We start from the raw sequence: 22,827 nt of genomic DNA on the forward strand, positions 1-22,827 counted from the left end.
TGAGTCACCCTCTGACAAATTATGTGTCAATTAGTTTCAAGTTTTGACAGTAATGATTTTAACAATAATGGTATGCCATCCAAATGATTGATCATTCATGAGTTATTGCAATTCTCAAACATCAAGCACCTGGCACATCCAGCATCCCCCCCCCTCATTTTTTTTTCTCAAATAGACAATAGAGTCCTTAATGTCGCTTTTGCTAGACATTGAATCATTGTGACGATGGTGCGAAGGGGATTGCCAGAAGCGCATAGATGGCAGATAATTGGTATACATTTGGAAGAAATGTCCTTCAAGACTATTAGCCGTCAACTGGACTTCCTTCAAACAGTAATCAGCCATCTTGTTCCGTAAATTTGCATACAAGCGTAAATGTTGTGCATGCAAACAGGGCTTAAGACTAGCAATTCTCTCCTAATTGACTTCTAGACTAAATATAAACCATTTCGTAGCCCATAAATTCCGATGATCTTAATCTTTGATAAGGGTGATGACCATCTCACTTTTCTTCCACATATGGTCACAGTCAATGGTATATGTTTGGTGGTTTGGATAACGATGAAGAGGAGATGCAACGTCGCGGACCGTGCAAAATATTACTTAGGGCACATCGCATGCGTATGCCCGTCTTCATTAATCCAGATGGTGCAGAAAAGAAGGATGGTAAGCCACATTTCATTCGATTTTATTTTAACTATGTGTGGTCAAAGTTATCTATAGATTATGACGTCATCTCCGTAGTTGACTTTTCCCCAGTTCATGTCAGTTTACTTCCTGGTCCCTCCGCCTCAAACTCATCCACTGATCTTTGACTAGGGACAATAAGGTCAACAAAAATTGCTTTGCAACTGGCACAGAAACAGGAAAAGGAAGAATTGCTATAAATAAACGAACTGCTATCAAGGAATTAAGGTATAGCCATGGTCCTATATTTCTTTCATTACGCGACCCCCAGAAAAGTTTGTCACAATAACCCAAATATTACGCCTGACTAAACATGACACAACTATATATACTAACAGTGAAATGAATATTCGTCGAGATCTTGATATCTATGCTGTACAATAACTCATTAATGTCACGAAGTTTGGCGAGAGACCGTCCATCGTACATACGATAAGCCAACACACAGGTAATATATATGACATTTGATTTTTAATATTCAGGTTTACTTTATCAAATGGATTATTGAGATTTGACATAACGCTATAATATGCTTACGGTATAAAAGTATAAGTTGTACCCCTTGCTGATATACGGGGTCGAGCTTCATTGATAATTACTAGGGTTATTCAATCTGTTTAACCACCTAATGCACTCGACCAAGCTTGATGTTTATATGGGGACCGGTAGCTCATAACGATCTGTTAAACATTAACGAATCGTTATATATCTTGCTAACGTGTCAATTTCATTATCCGTTAGCTAGCGGAGTGATTAAAGTTAATCCAAGAGAAAACTGTTTGGTCATTGGCTGAAATTTTAAATTTTAAATTCAATGTACATGTATAACCACTTCATAGAAGTTGGTATTAACAAGAAACTATAGAAAGTGGGACAGCTGTACAGTCTGTTCACAAAATTATAACATTTGCACTACAGAAAGTGCAGAATATTTGGGGCCGTTATTTCTTACAGGCCCCCCAAAATTCTTTAGAATACTATATAATTTCATCTTATGGAAAGTGTGATAGACCCCGTCCCCCATATAAACGCTTTAGAATGTTCAATAGAGTTCAGGGGCGCCGGAACCCGGGTACCAGAGTGTACAAATGGTACCCTGCCCTTTTCTGGGGTATACATGTATACCCATGCCCTTTCAACCTTTTTACTAGTCCATTCATTTTTAAATGATAGATATGTAATTGCTCTCTGGTCGGTCGCGAACCGGCTCTCGCACTCTCATTATTAGCTATCAGTGCATGCCTTGGCCAGATTTGGAATGCTAGAAGCCCTCTAAAGAACGTTCTCGGAATTGACACATTTCAAAATTTTCTAGAGGATAATTCGGTACAGTTTAATAACCTACTTAAATGGCAATATGTATTTTTTTGTATTAAAAATACATTATGGGAGATTAGTTAAAGAGCTGGCAATTCGTACTATAATAGTTAAAAACTAGATAATGTAAAGGCAATTTGCTGAAAATTTCAGTCAAATCGATCATCATCACTAAAGTCGGTAGGATAAAAAACATAGTCTCGATTATCCGTTGTTTGATTTAATTATGAATGGAAGTCGAACAGCAAATCGGAACATAATCTAATAAACATCGCAGGCTAGCGATGCCATCGAGAGTTGATTATGGTCGGATAAGTTAATTAATGTCTAATTAATAATTAAGATAACATTTCTTGATTACAATAAATCATTATATCCAAACAAAGCTGTATAGCAAAATAACATGCATTACGAATATGTATTTGTTTAATAAGTTTCTTGGATCCACGGTGACCACCTCCCGCGCGCTTGCTATCTTACTAGCGGGTTCGATTCAGGTGTTGGCCTAAAAATTCCAACAAGGTCCCTTGTACACGTTGAGGCACAAGTAAAAGAACGCTTGGCATTTGGAAGTCTACGAAGAGTTGGCAGAAATGCTACTATCCGCAAAAAATGACCCTCATATGACACTACATGGCGTATGCCGGTCTTCCATAGCCAAATTTGTGCAGAAGAGTAGGAATTTAAAACCCTGTTTTTATTTCACATATTTGTAGCTTCTTGGATTAAAAATTCAGGTACACTCTATGCTCATTTATAGGATCGAGGATTTGAATTACAACATAATATATTTTTATAAAAAAAAAAATAACCATGATGATATGTCATGGGTAGATAATAATATACAATATACAAGATGTGTTATGAGTATAAACTTTATACATACTGTAACCAACAGTGTATAGTATTTCTATTTGAATAAGAAACCGTGTTAAGATGATCTACAAAGCGAAAGTTGTTTGCTAAAACTATATTAAGTTGGACAGTCGATTCAAGGGGGTAATAAAGTAAAGCCACTGTGTAAGGGCACTGGCTTAGAACAGTAAGTTTTTGCTCGTTCAACCATTTTTAGAAACGATTATCTTTCTTGCTGCATAAGCTTTTAGAAATTTGCATGTATATATTATTTTGCATATTCGTTTACTATTTTGGAATGTTTAGCATAAAATCGCCTTATGTTTAACAAACTATTTTTAAACGTAACGTTTCTGTATTTAACGTGGGGTGGTTTCCTTTAGCGTTTAGGGTTCACGATGTGCATTTTCTAATAAGCATTTAGCGATCGAGAACAATAAAAAAAAAAAATATGTGGGAAAAAGCCACTGGTTTGTACACATGTCGAAACGTTGGTGCAGAACAGGGATTGATTTTCCATATGAATTATGTTGTGTTTTTTTTATGTGCATTTTCTTTTTCTTCTAATATTGCAGTACAATAACCGTTGAGTTAATCCTGTATTGATATAATGATTAAAGACGCATAACTGATCGTGTGTGTTGGTTTGATTGTTGACAATGGAAGTTTAGCTATATATCATCTTTCTACTTCTACAGATAATACTGGTACAGGATGGACGTGGCAAACAATACTGCTGGAAGTGCCTTCCAGAATGCTGGAGTTGGTACAGTAGACTTGGTGGTTATTGTTCTCTATCTAATCTGTTGCTTGATCTGTGGTCTTTGGGTAAGTTAACTAAGGTGTACGTCTATATCTATAATTTACAGTTTTAGCCAATACCTATTCATTATAAACCTATAACGGTAAATCTCTTTGGGGTAAATTCTATGCCCAAAATAACTTGCGATCTGAAAGTCGGGGGACGGCTTTGAATATATACAGGGGAATTTGGGACTATTCTTCTGAAAGTTTTTTCTTAAAACCTGTAACGGATTATTCTTCCACTGTAGGTATTTTAATTTCCCATAAGAAAACATGAAATAGGGTTTTTCTTAGGATAAAAGTTGAGATTTTAATAATCCGTTGACTTAATGTGCTCGTCCAAAAAGCACTATCGTGTATGAAATTAAAGATCCAACTTCCAATAAGAATTGAAATGAAATCGGATTTAACGACTAGGCTAATGAAGACGGACTTCCGATAAGAACTGCCACTAAATTATTAACTAATCAACTCGGGGAAATAAACAACACAAATTATATGCTTTATTTGATATTTATATTAACGTCCTACTGTTTTGTTCCGACTGGGCTAATGAAGACGGGCTTCCGATAAGAACTGTCAACAAATTGTTAACTAATCAACTTGGGGGAAATAAACAACACAAATTATATGCTTTATTTGATATTTATATTAAGGGTAATTGTATTCCTTCCTGGCATTTTGGATTTCCAGGGGTTGGTCCAGTCTCATTTGAAGTCGGTCGTAGAGTGTAGCGTTATGCGGTGAGTCGTCGAATATGCTTCTCTGTGGTTGGTCGTCGAGTGTGAACTTCTGTTGTTCGTCGTCCTCTGGTCGGTCTCCTATTTTGGCTAGTTTCGTTACTTCCCCATTCAAAAACTTGGATATATCTGATTTCTGTCTGTCGGAGGTTCGTTTGTAAATACGAATGGCTTCACTTGTATGACCTTTAAAGAAATCGAAATAAAAAGATTTATAATATACGAGTATCTGAATATTCTAGTACACATACTTTCAAAAGAAGAATAAGGCTATAAACTATATTCCAAAATTGAAAGGGAGCGTGGCGCTGTGAAGAGTACGATTTAGATGCTACAATCTTCTGAATTCGAGCCCGAGTCCTCCAGCATGATAGACAACTACCTAATTGATCAAGTCACTACATCCCCTGAGTAGACCCGACTGAATTATCTTTTATATAATATGATACAGGTTGGGCTCACATAAATTAATATTTGAATTAAATGTTAATATTTTATATATAAATTAAAAATAGTTTACTCGTTTTTTCGCATACCTGCTGCATATCTACTCCTAGTTGATAAAATGGAAAATGTGGCTCGTAGGGGATGGTTTCTTTCATTTTCCTTTATAAGAAAACACAAAAAAACGTTCATTTTGAATAAGTTAATCTCAAATACGAAGCAATATACGTCAAATGTTCGCGAAAGTCAAATTATCGTACATTTCGAGTATTAAACCTTTACTTTTTAGAAGATAATCCTACCAGTAAGATATAAGATCTTGTCAAGCAAAACAGCTGGGTATCTCTCTCCAAAACACCACGTTTCCATAGATTTTCTTCTTCTTCTAGTGTTATTGTTCCTGCATGTTGTCTATTTGAAATTCCAATCCCCATTATTGCTTCTCTTCCATACATGTATCCAAAGCCTTTCTGGTTACTTCGAATTCATGATCTTCAAATATTTTTCTGTCGGCCTCGGTTTTTCGTTTTCCCGGGTTATTTTCTTCGGTCTTTCTTTCACCAGCATAACCCCAATCTCGTTCTCTATCCTACACATAATATATGCAGTTGGGGTACTTGTTTTAAAATATGGGAACGGGTTCAGGCGGCTATTTCAAGAAGTGTTTGTCACCGAAGCTGCAGTTTCTAAATAAATTAACTTTATCAAAACAGTTTATTACTGATACCATTAGCACGGTGTTTCAACTGGCTTGCAGAGAAGGACAAAACATTCATTTGCTGTCGCTGAATCCTTTAAAAAGGTATTGAGAACTTATTTGGTGGCAGATTTACACATTTTCAGAGCCCGTGCATACTCTATTAGGTCAGTATGGTCACTCAATTGGGATATTAAAAGGGTATTTACCGATTTACGGGTCTTCGCCGGTTGGTTATACAGTTATTTAAGACAATTCAGATTAGGTTGTACGCAAAATCTGGAACAAATCAGTCAAGTCATCGTTAAACTATACACTTTCAGCTATCATTAAATCATTGTAACTATTACCCTAACCCTAGGTAGATTAATCATACTATATTTTGGCGAAGGCGATAACGTGAAATTTGCAATCTAAACATCCTTTGTTTGTTATTTGTGGATTTTATTTTGTACTTGCTTATCTTTTACAATACGATCGACCATTCATATCTAAACATAAATCTATATTTTGGGAGTATTTAATATTTCTTGAAAGTTTTGTGATAAGAATTTCAAATGTAAAGATAAATCTATAAAAAAGAAGCAGATATCCTACTACCCAAGATTTGTATTTCAAACCCATATCTTACCGCTTTAATTTGTCATTAACTAACATACAATTATGGCAGGGTAACAATGTACCCATATCTACCCATGTAGATACAGATTACGTGTTGTTTTAGTCAGGTATAACATTCATAGTCAAAAAGATAATAACAAATCACGGATCTGAAAATAGCGATATTCAACGTGTACTTGTCAACCACGATAATTATTTCATTAATATATGTTCATTCATTTCAGTAAATTAATATGAATATGGAATATAAAACTAAATAAACTGAAAAATAAATTGAAATCGGGAACTGGAGGGGATACGTTGGCATTCCGATATAGAGAATTTCGATCTGGCAGCACTGTTTCGTATTATCCGATTGGCTAAACAAAACGTTATCTTAAATGTTAAAAGTGAACGCTAGGCTTAAAAATCACATTTCCTCACCCTAACATGGGCCCAAGGCGCACTAATACCTACATCGGCATGTTAACATTAGTAATAAAACTAGTAAATATAATTATAGTATATATTCACGAAGGCGTCTTTAATTATAAAACGGTAATGTGGCTAATCTCCCGAGAGGATGACAGAGCACGTTCTTGTCATTATGTTAATTACTAATTATGAATTAAACATGTTGTAAGGGGTCAGTGATACCAGTAATGGTATTCTATAGAATTGTGACTTTAGAGTATATTAAGGGTTTTAGCTATTTTAATTTTCTTTGCAGATACTTGATTAGATGTTTGAAATGTTTTAATGAATTGGTTGCTTGGGTTTTAATTATATGACATGAGTACCATATTATCCACATGCACAAATTCCTGGCTTGATCAGTCCTTGACCTTTAAATTAAATGACTTGAAAATCAATTGATTTGAATCAATAAAATAAGTTTACAAGAACACCATTCTCGATCAAATTCATCGAATTTTATACTAACGTGTCCACGAGACCATGGTTTTCGTCCTATTCGAACGGCTAGACGCTGTATCACTGACTAGGTGAAGCCGGTGGAAAAATCCCGAAGAACATTACCTACCAATGCCAGAGTCGAAGCCAGAAGCTCCCACATTTTCTAAAACTCCTAATACTGATTATTAAAGTTCACATAACAAGGAAGTTTTGATTATTTCGTAAATTAAAATTTGTAAGGAATATCCAACATTTTTCACGTAGTCACCATGGACCCTCGACATATTTAATTTATATGTAGGACACCCTTTTCAGCACAAAAATCAAATTTAAATTGAAATGGCTAGGTGTATTAAAGAAACTCGACCTTTGATACACGTATTCAACAACTTTATAGAGTTTCTTTTGGAGAGTGTATTTTTAATTTTCATACCACTTTAATCCATAGTACACCAGAGTACATTGATATTGAAATTCAAGAAAGATCTCGTATTTGAACCGGGCGCGGATCCAGTATTTTAAAACTGAGTGGGTTGTTTGTACTTTTAAGACACGTTGCCAGATGCGTGTAACAACACATCATGATGTTACTGAAAAGTTATAAGAAGATTTAAGTCTGAAGGCTACCATGATAAGTTTTGTACGATTAGTTGCATCTACCTTTTTTTACATGTTCGATTACGAGCAATTGTTTGATATTAAATTAATATTGTCATCGCAGCTATCAATATGTTAAACCAAAGAATGAATATTTAGAGCACTATTCCAAAGGTCAACAATATTGGAAATTTGTGACGTTTTTTAACAATAAAATGTAAAGATTAAACATATTGAATTGTATTGTCTATTCAGTATTGATAGCAGCGACACGCCCCTATTATTGCCAGATCATATATGAAATGAAATGAAATGAGGTTTAACGTCCTTCTGGGCTAATACAGTGGGTTATGAGAAAACTTTTGAACGGACAGTGGCGCAACAGCCTACTCTTATATCGAATTCCAACCGCCAAGGGTTATTTAACATGCAAGCCAATGTGTACACGGGACCTCCATTTTTTGTCCCATCCGAAGGACTATACGTTGTCCCTTGATAGGTCCTACATCACTGACAAGAGGAGACCACGACGGAAATTCCGATGAACTTCCTCAGTCAACACAGGGATCGAAGACGGGATCTCCAGGTTAGCGAGCCAACGTCTTACTCACTGAGCCACCGTGACTCCGTAATCGGATTAATATAACAACGTATCAGTCACATTGTATTATTATTTAATAACACATTCCAATCCATAATAAGATATATTTTGATACCCGGTTACGGTTCTAACATACGAATTAATATGGAAATACAACAGATTCCGTTGGGATTTGGTTGAGGCATGGAAAGAATCTGGCCGACTATTGTCTCAGCAGTGATTAGGTAATAAAATGACGTTTTTGTGTAATCTTTATGCTATGCAATTACAGATTCTTAAACAGTTCCCTCACCGACCTACTATATCTTATGTAGAACTATAGTTCCGTTTGTGTTCACTAAAACTCAATATTCATATTTTTTGTTGATCTATTAAACTTACAAAATGAGTAACGAAATGGTGTCCATGGACTAGGTTGGCAAGGTTCTCTTTATACATGGCCCTGGATTAAGGGGCTCTCTACCCTCTAACCACCTTTGAAGCAAATCCCACCCTTTGATTTACATGTGTAACAATATTTTTGACCTACTTCTAAAACGACCAAATACCTGTTTTATGCAAAACATAATGTTATACCTTTTGTCAATAAAATGCGGGTATACAATCCCTCGACAATACAGACCTGTGTCAACATTTAGAAATAAGCCAAATAAATCTAAGTCGTGTCAAACTAAATATTTGATGTAGAACAACTTAATACATCTTTATTTCAAGGTCTCTGGCAGTGCAGATATCACATAATCTTAAAAATCTGTTTAAACAAATTATGAATACATGACACAGCAAAAATAGAATATTTTACAAAAAAAGTAAGCCAACTTAAAGTGTAAAGTTTTGAAAGGCAAAATGAAATGATTGAAACATTAATGCACTGCTAAGGGGTCAGATCTAAATGTTAAGGCCACCTGCAGATTTCGTCAAGGTCACAAGATGTAAACAATGTTAGCGCTAACCCTAACTCTAGACAAAGACCTAGCCCTAACGCTTACCCTAACCCTAACCTATAATACTCGGCAACAACCACGTGCCATAACCCTGTTTACATCTCGTGACTTTGACTAAATCTACAGGTGGCCTTAATATTTAGATCTGACCCTCGGTCATTTGTTTTTAGAACTAATACAAAACTGGTTTTCACAACGGAAAATAATAACAGGTTTCTTATTAACAGACAGGACCATTTGTTTGTTTTACACACTGATATATCTCATTTACGTATGGGGACTAATTGGTATCGTCTCGTGATGTCGTGGTGTCGCCCTTCATAAGGCGACAACCCGACATCATGACATTTTAACCCGTCAATACTACATTTTCACCCGACACCATAACCTCAAAAATGTCGTAATGTCGGGTTAAAATGTCGTGATGTCGGGTTGTAGGGTTATCGGAAATATTCCTCTCAAAACTATGATTATGTACACTGATCTTGGTGTTGATTACGAAAGTTTCCCGGGATTTTGCAGCGTGGTTTCCCCATGTCGCAGGACAAAGCGTCTCGGAAAGAAGAGTGCCTAGTTGTGCAGATGGGACAAAAAAACAAGCTCCTGTGTACACATTCGCATAGCGTATGCCTATCTTCAATATCCCGATTGGCGCAGAAAAGTAGGAAAATTGAATGAAATGAAACTGGGTTTAACGTCCTACTGTTCTGCTCTGACTGGGATAATGAAGACGGGCATACGCTAAACAGTACGCTATGAGGGAAAAATTGCCCGGACAGCGGCGCTACGGCCTACTCTTATATCGAATTCCAACTGTAAAGGGGTCTTTGCACGTAAAAGACCCTCCTGACAGTTGTAATTCAATATAAGAGCAGGCCGTAGCTTTGTCGTATTATTATTAAAAAGATCAATTCATCTCTCTATAGGGATACAATAGTGATTGGGACATATGACTATAGAAAGAATACAATAAATAGTTTCTTACTGTTCATATTTTTATCAATGAATATTAAAATGTTATCTCCATTAACAACATTTCAAGTGTTCTATAAGTGATAAAAGCGTCTAGTTTACACATTATCGCTCTGTAAACCCAACATATCGTATACAAAACTGATTTAGTTCAGTGTTTCAAATTAATATATAATCTAACAGTAAATTTATATTCATTTTAGGCAACATGGAGAACACAGCGTGGATCTGTGGCCGGATATTTTCTGGCGGGAAGAGATATGCTGTGGTTTGCTGTAAGTTTTTTTTAAAAAAAATGTTTAATATAATCCGAGATCTGGGGCCTGTTTCACGAAATTTTAACTAAGATAAAATCCCGATTTTAGTAATTTGATCGGATAATATTAGATTGATTTTAGTGCTTAGCCAATCAAAATTGAAGTACATGTATCTATACAAAAATTTGGATTTTATCTTTAGTAAGATTTCGAGAAACTGGGTCCTAATGCAACTTTGATTAATATAGATTTAACGTAAACTGCCTTCAGTGCTAAGGAGCATTCTGAATCGCGTATTAAAAGGGTGTAGACAAACACATAAGGGTCTTATTACCCAGAAATATTAAATGTTTGACGGACAGTGCGCGTCCGACAGGATGAAGACATCCGAACATAGATGAAGCTATTGATCGGATTGATTGAAATATAATATGATGGATCATAGCATGGTGTCCTGAAAGACCGAAGGTTTGTCAACTGATATAATATATTATTTTTTCTGTTTGCTTTCCATGATTTCTTTAGATGACGCTTTTGTTACTGGTGTTTATTAATTCTCTTCGTTTTTTCTTTCAGATTGGAGCTTCACTTTTTTCAAGTAATATAGGTAGCGGAAGTTTTATTGGTTTGGCCGGTACAGGAGCAGCCAATGGTCTTGCAGTAGCTAGTTATGAACTAAACGTAAGATTTAGATTATTTATCACTTTATTTATAAATTTGTTTACCTTATTAATATGACACAAAATCGCTATAAAACATAGAATATTACAAGTTATGAATATTCTATTTCAGGGTTTGTTCTGTTTGTTATTGTTGGCTTGGTTATTCGTTCCAGTTTATATATCAAGCGGTGTAAGTACAAGTACTATTATTAAATAATCTATAACTACGAAAAAATAATTAAAGCCCAATATGACCAAAACGTATTCAAATCGATCCATTCTAAACTATGTTGTTTTCTATTGAATCCACAATACCATCTTTCAGATAATAATGATAATAATCGTTTTAGTATAAGTCATATTGATCTTCGTTGTTTTGTTTTATATATACGTGTTTATCCTAGGATATGCTTAGTAATAACATAATACATTAAAATGTAACATACAGTTATATATGATCGATGTGGCTTTTTACATAAAATTAAGCAGTTTTATTCTCCAAAATATAACTGGGACTAACCCTTTAAATTTCCATTATATGGATTATAGTTTATTTATTATAACAGACTTGACATTTTAATGTATCAGACTGTTTGCATTATAATTCATTTAGTATCAGACTGTTTGCATTATAATTCATTTAGTATCAGACTCTTTTGCATTATAAGTCATTTAGTATGAGATTATTTGAATTACTGATTTTTATCTTTATAGGTGTATACTTTACCAGAATATTTACTGAAACGATTTGGTGGTCAGAGATTACAGGTGTATATGGCAGCCTTATCGCTGATTATATACGTTTTCACTAAAATATCAGTAAGTTTAATACACTTTTTGTCTAATTAAACCATATTATGATAATTGCGGTCTGTTCAGTAGTGGGGGTTAGGATGGCCGAATGGTTATCACGTGCCCGCTGTATCATAAGGTCTGTCATTGAGTCAACTGGCGTGGTTTCGATTTCCCGGTTGTGCGTGACAAGAGGTAGGGTCGCCTGTCCAACCTCGTGGGTTTTCTCCTGGTCCTCCGGTTTCCTTTCACTGCTAAAGATCCCTACGCGCAAGCGAATTATTGAAATAAAATTGAACCATATCTTAGTCCCGAAATGACTTAGTTTGTGTTGAGTGGACGTTAAACCCCATCTATCTTTCTCTCTCCGTCTGTTCAGAAGCGTAGGAAGAGCGACACGAGGGGTTGTAGGAAGCGCTGATGGTTTAAAAAAGGTCTTTTGCTGTGTTGGGACTAGACGTCTAACACAATGTTATTTCCCCCGAAAACATTGCATACAATAGACACTCTCAATTGATAAATTGAATTAAATGGAGTTTAACTTCAGTCAATACATCGGTCAGTTTAAGACAAACGACGTGTTTTGTGAAGTTTACATTGGCCTTTTGGTACCATCCGAACTTATATTCATAAATAGCCATTTGACAGTATATCAGCAACAGAAACTAATAAAAAATGTATTTAAATTTATTACTGTTTTTATATCTGACACCGCATATTATTCTCAAATAATAATTTAACGGAATACTATTCTATTTTTTAGGCTGATATGTACGCGGGTGCTATTTTTATTAATCAAGCTGTACAATGGAATATATATGTTGGTGTATTAGTTTTATTAGCTATAACAGCTATATATACTGTCTCTGGTAAGTTACAATTACAACCAATAACGTTTTGCTTTTATTGAGTTGTTATTTTATAGGAACCGTACTTTCCTAAGGAGTCATATTCCTCGCAGTGTATTAATTTGATTGAGGTATATGATCCCTTTCGGTCCTTTTTTCATTCCCTTTTGCCTGCTCAATTATAAAAGTTCTACCATTGGCTGTGTTCAGCAAGACTGTAAAAAAGTGGTATATCCAAACTCTTGAAACGTCGAAATGTGAGATTTTTAAAACAAAGACCTCTGAAATTTATTGAATTAATCATAAAGAAGGAGCCCATAGGTACGCATGTACCAGGCGCGGATGACAAAGCTGCTAATACCCATTAATCTCGTAAATAACAAAGTTTGCTCAAACGGACCTTGAAAGTCATTCTAGAACATCAAATATTATTTCTCAGGCTTTCACATAACTTTAATGCATGTTAAATATTTACTGTATCATTTATGTTAGGTGGGTTAAAGGCTGTTATCTACACTGATACTCTACAAACAGTTATAATGGTTGGCGGTGCCTTGGTTCTCATGGTTTTAAGTAAGTTGTATTACCAGTATCAAACAAGATTTTAAAATAAAGCTGTATCTGTTTTCAAATAAATCAAACTTATTAACATGCCCTCTGCTTCTGGAAGTGAACTCGTCGCTAAGGGTGATCAAGAAAGTGCACGTGTACCCCTCATTTGCGTAAGGTATGACAAAGTGTTCCATAACTTGTATCATATTAAGGCTATATTTTATACATATAAAATATTTATGTAGATGCACTAAACACCACGTATTATTAATAGTATATGATATCAGTTATTCACCTCTACAAAAATCTTCATAAGCACGTTTTCGCGGTGTTTTAATGACAGACGTTATTGACAATGTAGATATATATGACCTATGTGTACATGTGTATCAATCAGCTAAATTCATATGATACACAGTTCCTTATAAGATGTTAGTGTCCATTCATTCACCTGTTTGAATGTATATAATACCCTGTGTTTTCTTGTAGTAAAAGAGACTTGGTAAGCGGGCAGCTCAGATAGGCGGAGAGGAGAGACGTCGAGCGTGTGGGCTCACCCGAGTTTAGCCGCTGTTTTGGCAGAGGGGTGGATTGGTTGACTTAATATCGTGATACACGGTGTTTATGTTATTGAGCACTTTGTAAAAAAAAATATTACTATGAGAAATGTAATATCGCGAGTGATATCTAACAGCTAATCATTGTCGGTTTTCTTAGTTTCCATAAATATCTGGTTGGTCTGGACAAATAAGACGTTAAACCCTATTTCAGTTCATGTACTGACAAACAACATCAACTCTCACGCATTCATTAAGACACGTAATTGTCTCCAAATTACAAAGACGAAGTGTCGAACAAATGTTATTAAAGTTAATTCTGTTTCGTTTATTAACATAATCGGTTTGTGATATTATTTTCTTAGGTTTTGCTAAGGTGGGTGGAATAGAAAATATCTATGAAAAATATCAATATGCTGTACCTTCAACTCATACCAACAGCACGTGCGGTAAACCAACAGATGAAGCCTTCCATTTGTTACGTAGTGTTGATGCGGGTGATCTCCCTTGGCCTGGAAATGTCTTTGGTATTACAATTCTTAGTACCTGGTACTTCTGTTCTGATCAGGTAAACTCTACAGATAATGATTCGAAACTAGAAATACACCTCATGGAAATTCTAGAATTAAAAAACTAGATAGAAGATACTTGGTGACTATCATGTATCAATTAATTGAAAAGAGAGTATAGCCTCCATCTTGATTGTTGTCCACACGGAATAACCATAACCATGTAAACACCTATGTCATTGACTTCTGATCCAGGAAACGGGTGATAAATACATGTCATGTTTAAGATTAATATTACAGCCAAATTGTCAAGAAGACATGATAATACACACCACTCTCATCCAAAAATGTTATGTTATTTTATTTTTAAGATTAGAATGCGATTTTCTGAACAAATGGAAATAAATTGTGATTCTCTGGAAGAAATGACACAAATTTCACCCTATCTGTTTATATAACACACACTACTCCCATCCAAAACTATTGTATTTTGAAATTATATTACGATTCCCTTTAACAACAGAAATAAATCCGACGGTTAAAAGTATATGGTTTGTACCATATTAACCAGTTATCTAAATTTTAGGTTTTGGTACAAAGATCGCTAGCAGCTAAGAATATGCATCATGTGAAAGGTGGATCTATCATGGCTGCCTACCTTAAAGTTTTACCCTTATTTACAACAGTTTTTCCTGGAATGATTAGTCGCATCTTGTTTCCAGGTAAAATATGTCAAATGATATGATTAGCTTTATAATGATTATAACTCATATTGTCAAATAGTAGGACTAATTTTATAATTTTTGTCCTTTTACATTTAAGGAAAGAATCGCGCCATAACGTCATATAGTATCCTATAAAATTGCTGAATACATCATCAGTTTCGTCATTGGTCTACTGATGACATCTGGGTTATAATTTCTTAAGATCGGAAGTCCATGCAGCAATGGCTCACCAGGTTCCGTTCTCGATGCTAGCGTTGATTTCCCCATGGTATTGATGCAGGGCGGAGGGACTGGATTATACTAAAACATCAGGTGTCGTGATAGTTGGAAATCCAAATAAGAGCAGGCCGTATACTGCCACTGTCGAGGTAAAAGTCTCTGATAGCAAAGTGCGTGACATAATTATGACGTTTAAACAAATAATCCAAAGCGGTTATCGTCTACCTAGTAGCCGTCAGCGTCTGTAATCCAAGTTCACATAGCTAATAACAATGCTTTGTATATTTCAGATCAAATAGCTTGTGTAGATCCTGATATATGTGAAAGTGTTTGTGGTAATAGAGCCGGATGTACCAACATAGCTTACCCTAAACTCGTTATAGAACTCATGCCAATAGGTGAGTAAACTCCATATACAACCCATGCCAATAGGCGAGCACTCGTTATAGAGCTCATACCAATATGCGGGTACATTTCTTATACAACTCATTCCGATAGGCGAGTAAGCTTGTTACAGAACTCATTCCAGTATGCGAGTAAACTCGTTATAGAACTCTTGCCAATAGGTAGGTAAACTCGTTATAGAACTCGTGCCAGTAGGCGAGTAAACTCGTTATAGAACTCGTTTCAGTAGGCGAGTAAACGTGTTATAGAGCGAGCTCATACCAATAGGCTAATAAGCTTTTTTTTTATATAGAACTCATGCAAATAAGCCAGTGAACTCGTTATAGAATTCATGCCAATAGGGGGAGTGAACTCGTTATAGAACTCGGGCCTATATGTGAGTAAACGCCTTGGGGATCTCGTGTCCAAAGGTGGACATACTCATGGAACAAATGCCAAGAAGTAAGCAATCTTGGTTGAAATTCGTGTATACAGGTGATATTGTCTCATATTACCAGTTAAGTTGTTGGTGCACTGTGTATATATATATATATATATATAATTTACCTGTAGTCGAATTAATTTGTTTGTTTTCGTATTTTGACGTCTGGTTCGGATAGATTCTGTTGAACATTAAGCAAATCTACCTCCAAATTATAAAGACAATGTTTTCTCATATAAACGGTACTTGACAAGGCGAAGCCATACGCAGTGAAGTATGGTTAATGGTTCTATTGTATTAATATTATATACATATTATTTAGGGAGATGGGTTTTACATAGGCTAAGCCTGTTCCCCAATCCCATTCAGATATCCCGAATAAGAATATTGTTTATAAAAATGGATTTATTTAAATAGGTGACACGCAGATAATCGGAATGTTTATATTAAAATGTTATTTCTTTGTCAGGTTTAAAAGGTTTGATGTTGGCGTCCATGATGGCGGCTCTCATGTCATCTTTAACTTCTGTATTTAACAGTTCTAGTACTATATTTACTATTGATATCTGGAAACGATTCAGACCCAAATGTTCTGATGCTGAAATGTTGGTTGTTGGCAGGTGAATATCGCAGCTTTTATCATTTGCAATAAACGGGCATTAGGCCTGGTTCGGTGAAATGTTTTTCTAATTAATTTTTTAAATTCATTTGCGATAAAAGCCTTTTAAGAAATTTAACTTCAAAATGCGCATGCGTGAGATCTAAAGTGACATTTCAACTGCATGTATTTAGAACACATTTCTGTTATTTATTTGTCAAACAAAAGACCATGGATGTCGGGGCTTTGTAACGGTACCAATACTGTCAAATTGATACGAAGGCACCCAGAAATAAATCAGATTGTCAATAGGCCTATGCCCCTTTAATGATCCTGTTTGGGTTATATACTAAAAGATGATTAACTAAATTCAATGATAACACGCCCTTGTTTGTTCTTATGGTCAACATAGTATGACTTTATTCTATTTCATTTGCAGAGTTTTTGTTTTGGTCCTAGTTGTAATTAGTATTGTCTGGATTCCTGTCCTTCAGGCTTCTCAAGGGGGGCAACTCTTCAATTACATTCAAGCGGTTACTGGCTATTTCGCGCCACCAGTTTTATCTTTATATTTGTTAGCTATATTGTGGCCGAGAACAAATGAAAAGGTAGGTTTGTAAATTCCCTTAGAAATGGTGGGAGAACGTTTACATCAATTTCTTTATTTGTTTCATGACAAACTGTGACTAAATAACTTGACAAAAAAACAAGAGCTCTTGATGGATTAAAAAATAAATGAAATGAAATGAAATGGGGTTTAACGTCCTACTGATCTGCTCCGACTGGGCTAATGAAGACGGGCATACGTCATATAGTGTGCTTATTAGGGAAATTTTGCTGGGCACTATCACCTTCTCTTATATCGAATTCCAACTGCCAAAGGATCTAGCGATCCAGTGTCTTACCCACTTAGCCACGTGGTTCCCGGTCGGATTAAAAAATAAATGTCTTAGGTATAATTTTAAATTTCAGGGAGCTTTCTGGGGTTTAATGGTTGGTTTGGTTATTGGTGTAGTCAGGATGGCTTTAGATTTTGGTTATGGAACTCCGGCATGTGGTGAAGAAGACAACAGACCAATTATTATATCAAAGATTCACTTTCTACATTTTACCATTTTATTATTTGTTATATGTATCCTTGCTACAGTGATTGTCTCCTTATTTACAGAAGCTCAAGATCCCCAAAACGTAAGTTAATTATATAGACAGTGTCTAGTGGTTCAAGAAAAACGAAGCATTTCTTTTTAAGGTTAAGCAGGAGACATCCTAGCCGAATCATTCGGCCAAATCAATCACCGTCGAATTACGTCCGAATTGATTTGGCGAATTGTTCGCCCGATTTGCCAATCGATTGCATCATCTTTCATGTGATAAGTTACATGATTAAGCATGGCAGCGACTAAGAAAAGGAAAGAAAAAAAATAGCTGCAGCGGTGGGAATTTTAAAAATTTTACGCCATATTCGTCTCCTCCCCAAAAATAATACGCTCCTATTCTTTTTCGGAATTCTAAGTTTCAGTGATAGTTGCTATTTTGTCTTCAAAAAATCTCGACTTTCTCGACATCGGTGTTGATTGGCTAATGAATCGGGTGATTGATTCGGTGAAAGGGACACCCTAGGTGAATATAAACACGGCGGAATAGAAATTCGGTCGAATATATCAAACATGTTTGATTCGGGCGAATAGAAATATGGCCGAATGACACAGGACACACTAGGCGACTTTCGGCGCCGATTGATTCGGCTAGTGTGTCCACCAAGTTGACACTTACCTATATTGTTACGCATATGGAGCTTTTTTGTGATTCGGCTCTATTAGTTTGACATCTTTCATACACACAACGGCTAAATAAACATATTTTATTTCATTCAATATGACAATAGAAGAGAAATAAATACTTTTAAAAATTTCTAAAAGCATACTCAGTGTTTTCGACTAAAATCGTCGATGTAGGAATTAAAATGTCGGTTAATTAGCTTAGGGCTTATTCTCAGCCGGAGCTAGCTTTAGATAGGCAGCCTATGTTTGGGATGACCGACCCTGGTCATGAAATTCTAAGTCTTGTTTGTCGAAAAGAAATGCTAGTATTAGTCCTGTTAGTCCATCGTATATGGAAAATATTTACGTGTATATGCGTATGTTATCGTACGAAATAAGCCATTAATTGTACACTATAGTTATTTAAAAAATAATTTATTTTCAGATAATTCGATGTACATGGTGGACACGCCATAGTGCAGAAGAACGAGTTATGTTCCCTGAAGAACAGAGACGTCATGATCTACACGAGATCGCTAATAACGAACTAGCTAATGTTCCTGTTGTCGGTAAGACTTTGGACTTCAATTAAACTAGATGTATTTAGAACTAAATATACTTTGAGAACTTTGACAAGTATTTATTCTGCTCCCATTTAATAAAATTGAAAGTCTTATTCAATCTCCGTGTGTATGACAGATGTTAAACGGATTAGAACCACATTACACAATAGTATACTATTCAAAAAAAGTAGGGGATATTTGATTTTTAAGTGTTATTAAAGTCACCTAATGAAACTGACGAAGAAACAAATGACAAAATGAAATGATGTTCACATTCATCGATTTATTCCAAATGATCGTTAGACTAAGTAAGGCACAGACTGACCATTATAAGGGTAAAATGATACCCGGGGTCAAACAGCAAAGTTACCACAGCATCACAACCAAGTCAGTAACGGGTAAATCCTCCTCTGTTTGCCAAACAAGCATTGATCCGACGTGGCATACCCCTAATGAGACGTCTAAGGTCATTTTGGTCCAGATTGTCCCATTCCTGTTGCAACGCAGCAGCAAGTTCTTGGACATTGGCAGGACGTTGTTGACGTTGACGTAACCTCTGTCCAAGCTTGTCCCAGACATGCTCGATGGGGGAGAGGTCGGGACTCAGTGCTGGCCAAGGTAATGTGGTGATGTTCTGTTGTTGGAGGTAACCTGTAACGATCCTGGCCCTGTGACATCTTGCGTTGTCATCCTGGAAGATGAAACGGCGGCCATGACGTCGTGCGAACGGCACAACATGGACTGCCAAGATGTTGTCCCGGTAGTACTGGCCTGTAACACGCCCTGCAACAACATGTAAAGCCGTTCTTCCAGCAACAGTGATGCCTCCCCACACCATAACAGAACCACCCCCAAATCGATCATGTCTGATGACGTTAACGTCTTGGAAGCGCTCGTTTCGACGACGCCACACCCTCCTACGTCTGTCCAAAAAATCAACAGTGAACCTTGACTCATCTGAAAACATCACATTGCTCCAGCGTCGATTATCCCAGTGTTGACGATCCCTACACCAACGACGTCTTGCCTGAATGTGATGATCTCTCAAACAAGGGATCACGCGAGGACGTCGGGCGCGATGGTGACCCCTATGCAGTCGATTCCGAATCGTCTGGCCACTCACTCTCACACCAGTGTCTGTTTGAAGACGAGCGCTGATCTGATTTGCTGTGATAACACGATTTCTCAAGGCCAAGGTACGGATAAATTGATCCTGGGCTTGAGTTGACGCCCTTGGTCGACCTGAGCGTGGTCTGTCCTGTACAGATTGTGTATCACGGTATCTGGATCATAGCCTGCTTATGACAGACTGAGAAACATTCATCGTCCGCGCCACAACCGCCTGTGTTGTGCCGATCTGTAGCATGCCAAGGGCACGTAACCTTTCATTTTGGGTAAGCCGACGCATATCAAAATTTGTTTTCTGGTCACTAAAACAATTAAACTGATGTTTCCACCCTGGAATTCAATGCCACAATGACTGTAACATTCAAAGTCAGAGTCGTGCAAATCTTGGGTTGGACCCCCATGATGATCCCAAGCATCACCTGCATTCCATGCAGTAGCTATTGGTGCGTTTGGGCGTCACATGTAACTGGAAATGTTTCTTCTGTTAGGTTCTATAGTGACTTTTTTCGTAGTCATTTGCATATTTTAGTATTATGCCCCCAAAATCAAATATCCCCTACTTTTTTTGAATAGTATATATTAATTGTTGAATAGGGTGGTCATTCAGGGCATAGATCTATTCTCAAAGAAGATAGTTCGTGGGGTACAGACAGTTGACAAGATCCCGTCCGGGCTCCAAAAAAACAATATTTATATGTGTTTGCGGTGTGTAGGGTAATATTGGCTGTGTGAAACGTGCTATCATTTGTAGCCTATCTGACCCACGGTATATTATGTTTGACACTGGTCATTACGATTATGATTATAATGTTCAAAACCGCGTCATTTTTTGCCATTTGCGAGGGGCGCAAAAACTCAAAACCATGACGCAAAATGCGTCATAGCGTCCCTCTCAATTAGCCCTTGGGTGCAGAGTAGGGATGGTGGGTGCTTAATTGAGAGACGGGGTCATGATAACGACTGTGGTGTGGGTTAGATATTTCGGACATAAAAAACCCATTGTATTTTCATTATTATTGGTTTTGATTTTTAAAATATAGATGTTTCCACGTTACCAAAATGGCGCCGTACCGTGTACCTTATCTGTGGTTATGAACCACCTCAGCGTGTCGACATAACAGAAGAAGAAAAGATAGCTGCGCAGAAATTACTTACATCTGTTCACGAAGAGCCAAAATGGAAAATGTTTGTGAATTTAAATGCTTTGGTTTTAATGTCCTTTGGAATATTTCTATGGGGATTTTTTGGTTAAAGAAGGATAGAAAATGGTTTCAATTTTTATTATGAACATAATCTGCGAAATTATTTCTGTAGTTGGGAGAGACAAGTTATTGTGTTGGTGGCCACCTCTGGGTTTAGGTGTTTGTTACATTTGTAACTATGTACTTATTTTATGTTATTTATGTATATGTAGTTGTTTGTATTAACATATTATCTCTTTGATAATCGAGACGAAGTGTATTTTAAGGGATAGTTCCATCTTAAGTGTTCTTATCGCCAATCTGATTAAAACACGGATCCTATTTCGTTTAGTTTTTTTTTATAGTTCAAAATTTCGTTTTACTTGTCTTCACTATACTAGGATCTGGAAGAGTTGTTATATTATCGGCGTTTTGGTTGAAGGGAGGGGTAAGCCAATGAAACAGTCTGTTACGGCGACTTCTTGGCGTGCCATGCATGGAACTGTGGGTAAACCACTAGAAACGCCAACGCTGATGGATTAATCAATGTCTGAACTCATAGGGTCAAAAGCCGCTCGTACGACCCCTGACACTACCTCATAGTACAACTTTTCAGATCTTTATGTAGTGTAGGCCATCGAAAGTATAAAAAAACGAAACGAAATATAGATCTGTATTTTAATCAGATTGATTATATGGTATAAAACAGTTTGTCTATATAGTATAATGTACTGTTTTCTATGTAAATTCCGGTTGTAAATGTACTGTTTTCTATGTAAATTCCGGTTGAAATTTGAACGGAGGGGCGTTAATGCTGAAATGAGAACAGGTAGCATGCAATGTCTCTAGGTACCAATTGTATTGAAATTTTCACAGGACTTACAATCGCAATAAACACTCCGGTGTCCTGTATTAGTCTATACACTTAGTTGAATGCACTTTTCATAACTGTATTTTCATTTATTCACAGACCAAAGATAATAAAAGTTCACCCTTTTTTGTAGTATTCGTATTTGTGCTTTTCATATTGCTCCCCTGGCCGTCAGGCACATGACAATAGATGGTTATTGAAAAATTGTGGGGTTAAATTCAGGAATTTGTGGAAAGTTTTAACATCTGTTATGGAAAGTGACATTACTGAATGTAGTTTGTCTATTTATAGGAATTCAAATCAAATCGAGATAATCAACCCCCTATCAAGTTTATATCAGATAACTTTATTATGCTGTGTTCTTTTGGTTAAAGGAGCTAAATCGGTAGTATTTATTGCACATGCTCTTCAGATAAGAATTAGTGTTTTCAAAATGTCGAAGACTGTGGGTGATATTAAGAATGAGACTTAGCTACTTCAAAGTATTTCCAACAGATTGGGTAATCGAAAAATTTATTGTGGAAGCATTACCCTAATTAAAATGGCGTGTACACAGGGTGAAACAATATAAGGGTGAAACCACCTATAACACTAAAACACTTTATT

The 22,827-nt window shown here is 36.3% G+C and overlaps 1 protein-coding gene across 1 annotated transcript; it reads left to right on the top strand.

Annotated features, from left to right (window-relative positions):
- Window positions 1–892: 892 nt before the first annotated feature.
- Window positions 893–22,349, top strand: LOC126817526 (sodium/glucose cotransporter 4). Its single transcript, XM_050544556.2, has 16 exons — window positions 893–915; window positions 3,558–3,687; window positions 10,377–10,448; window positions 11,007–11,111; window positions 11,223–11,282; window positions 11,807–11,911; window positions 12,648–12,753; window positions 13,225–13,305; window positions 14,207–14,409; window positions 14,937–15,072; window positions 15,585–15,692; window positions 16,590–16,740; window positions 17,158–17,326; window positions 17,691–17,906; window positions 18,924–19,047; window positions 21,210–22,349. Exons 2-16 carry the CDS (start codon window positions 3,574–3,576, stop codon window positions 21,419–21,421), a joined length of 1,962 nt encoding a protein of 653 aa, XP_050400513.1. The 5' UTR covers window positions 893–915; window positions 3,558–3,573; the 3' UTR covers window positions 21,422–22,349.
- Window positions 22,350–22,827: the final 478 nt, after the last annotated feature.

This window comes from Patella vulgata, chromosome 4 (genome assembly GCF_932274485.2).
Source record: "Patella vulgata chromosome 4, xgPatVulg1.2, whole genome shotgun sequence".
Classification (NCBI taxonomy): Eukaryota; Metazoa; Mollusca; class Gastropoda; family Patellidae; genus Patella; species Patella vulgata.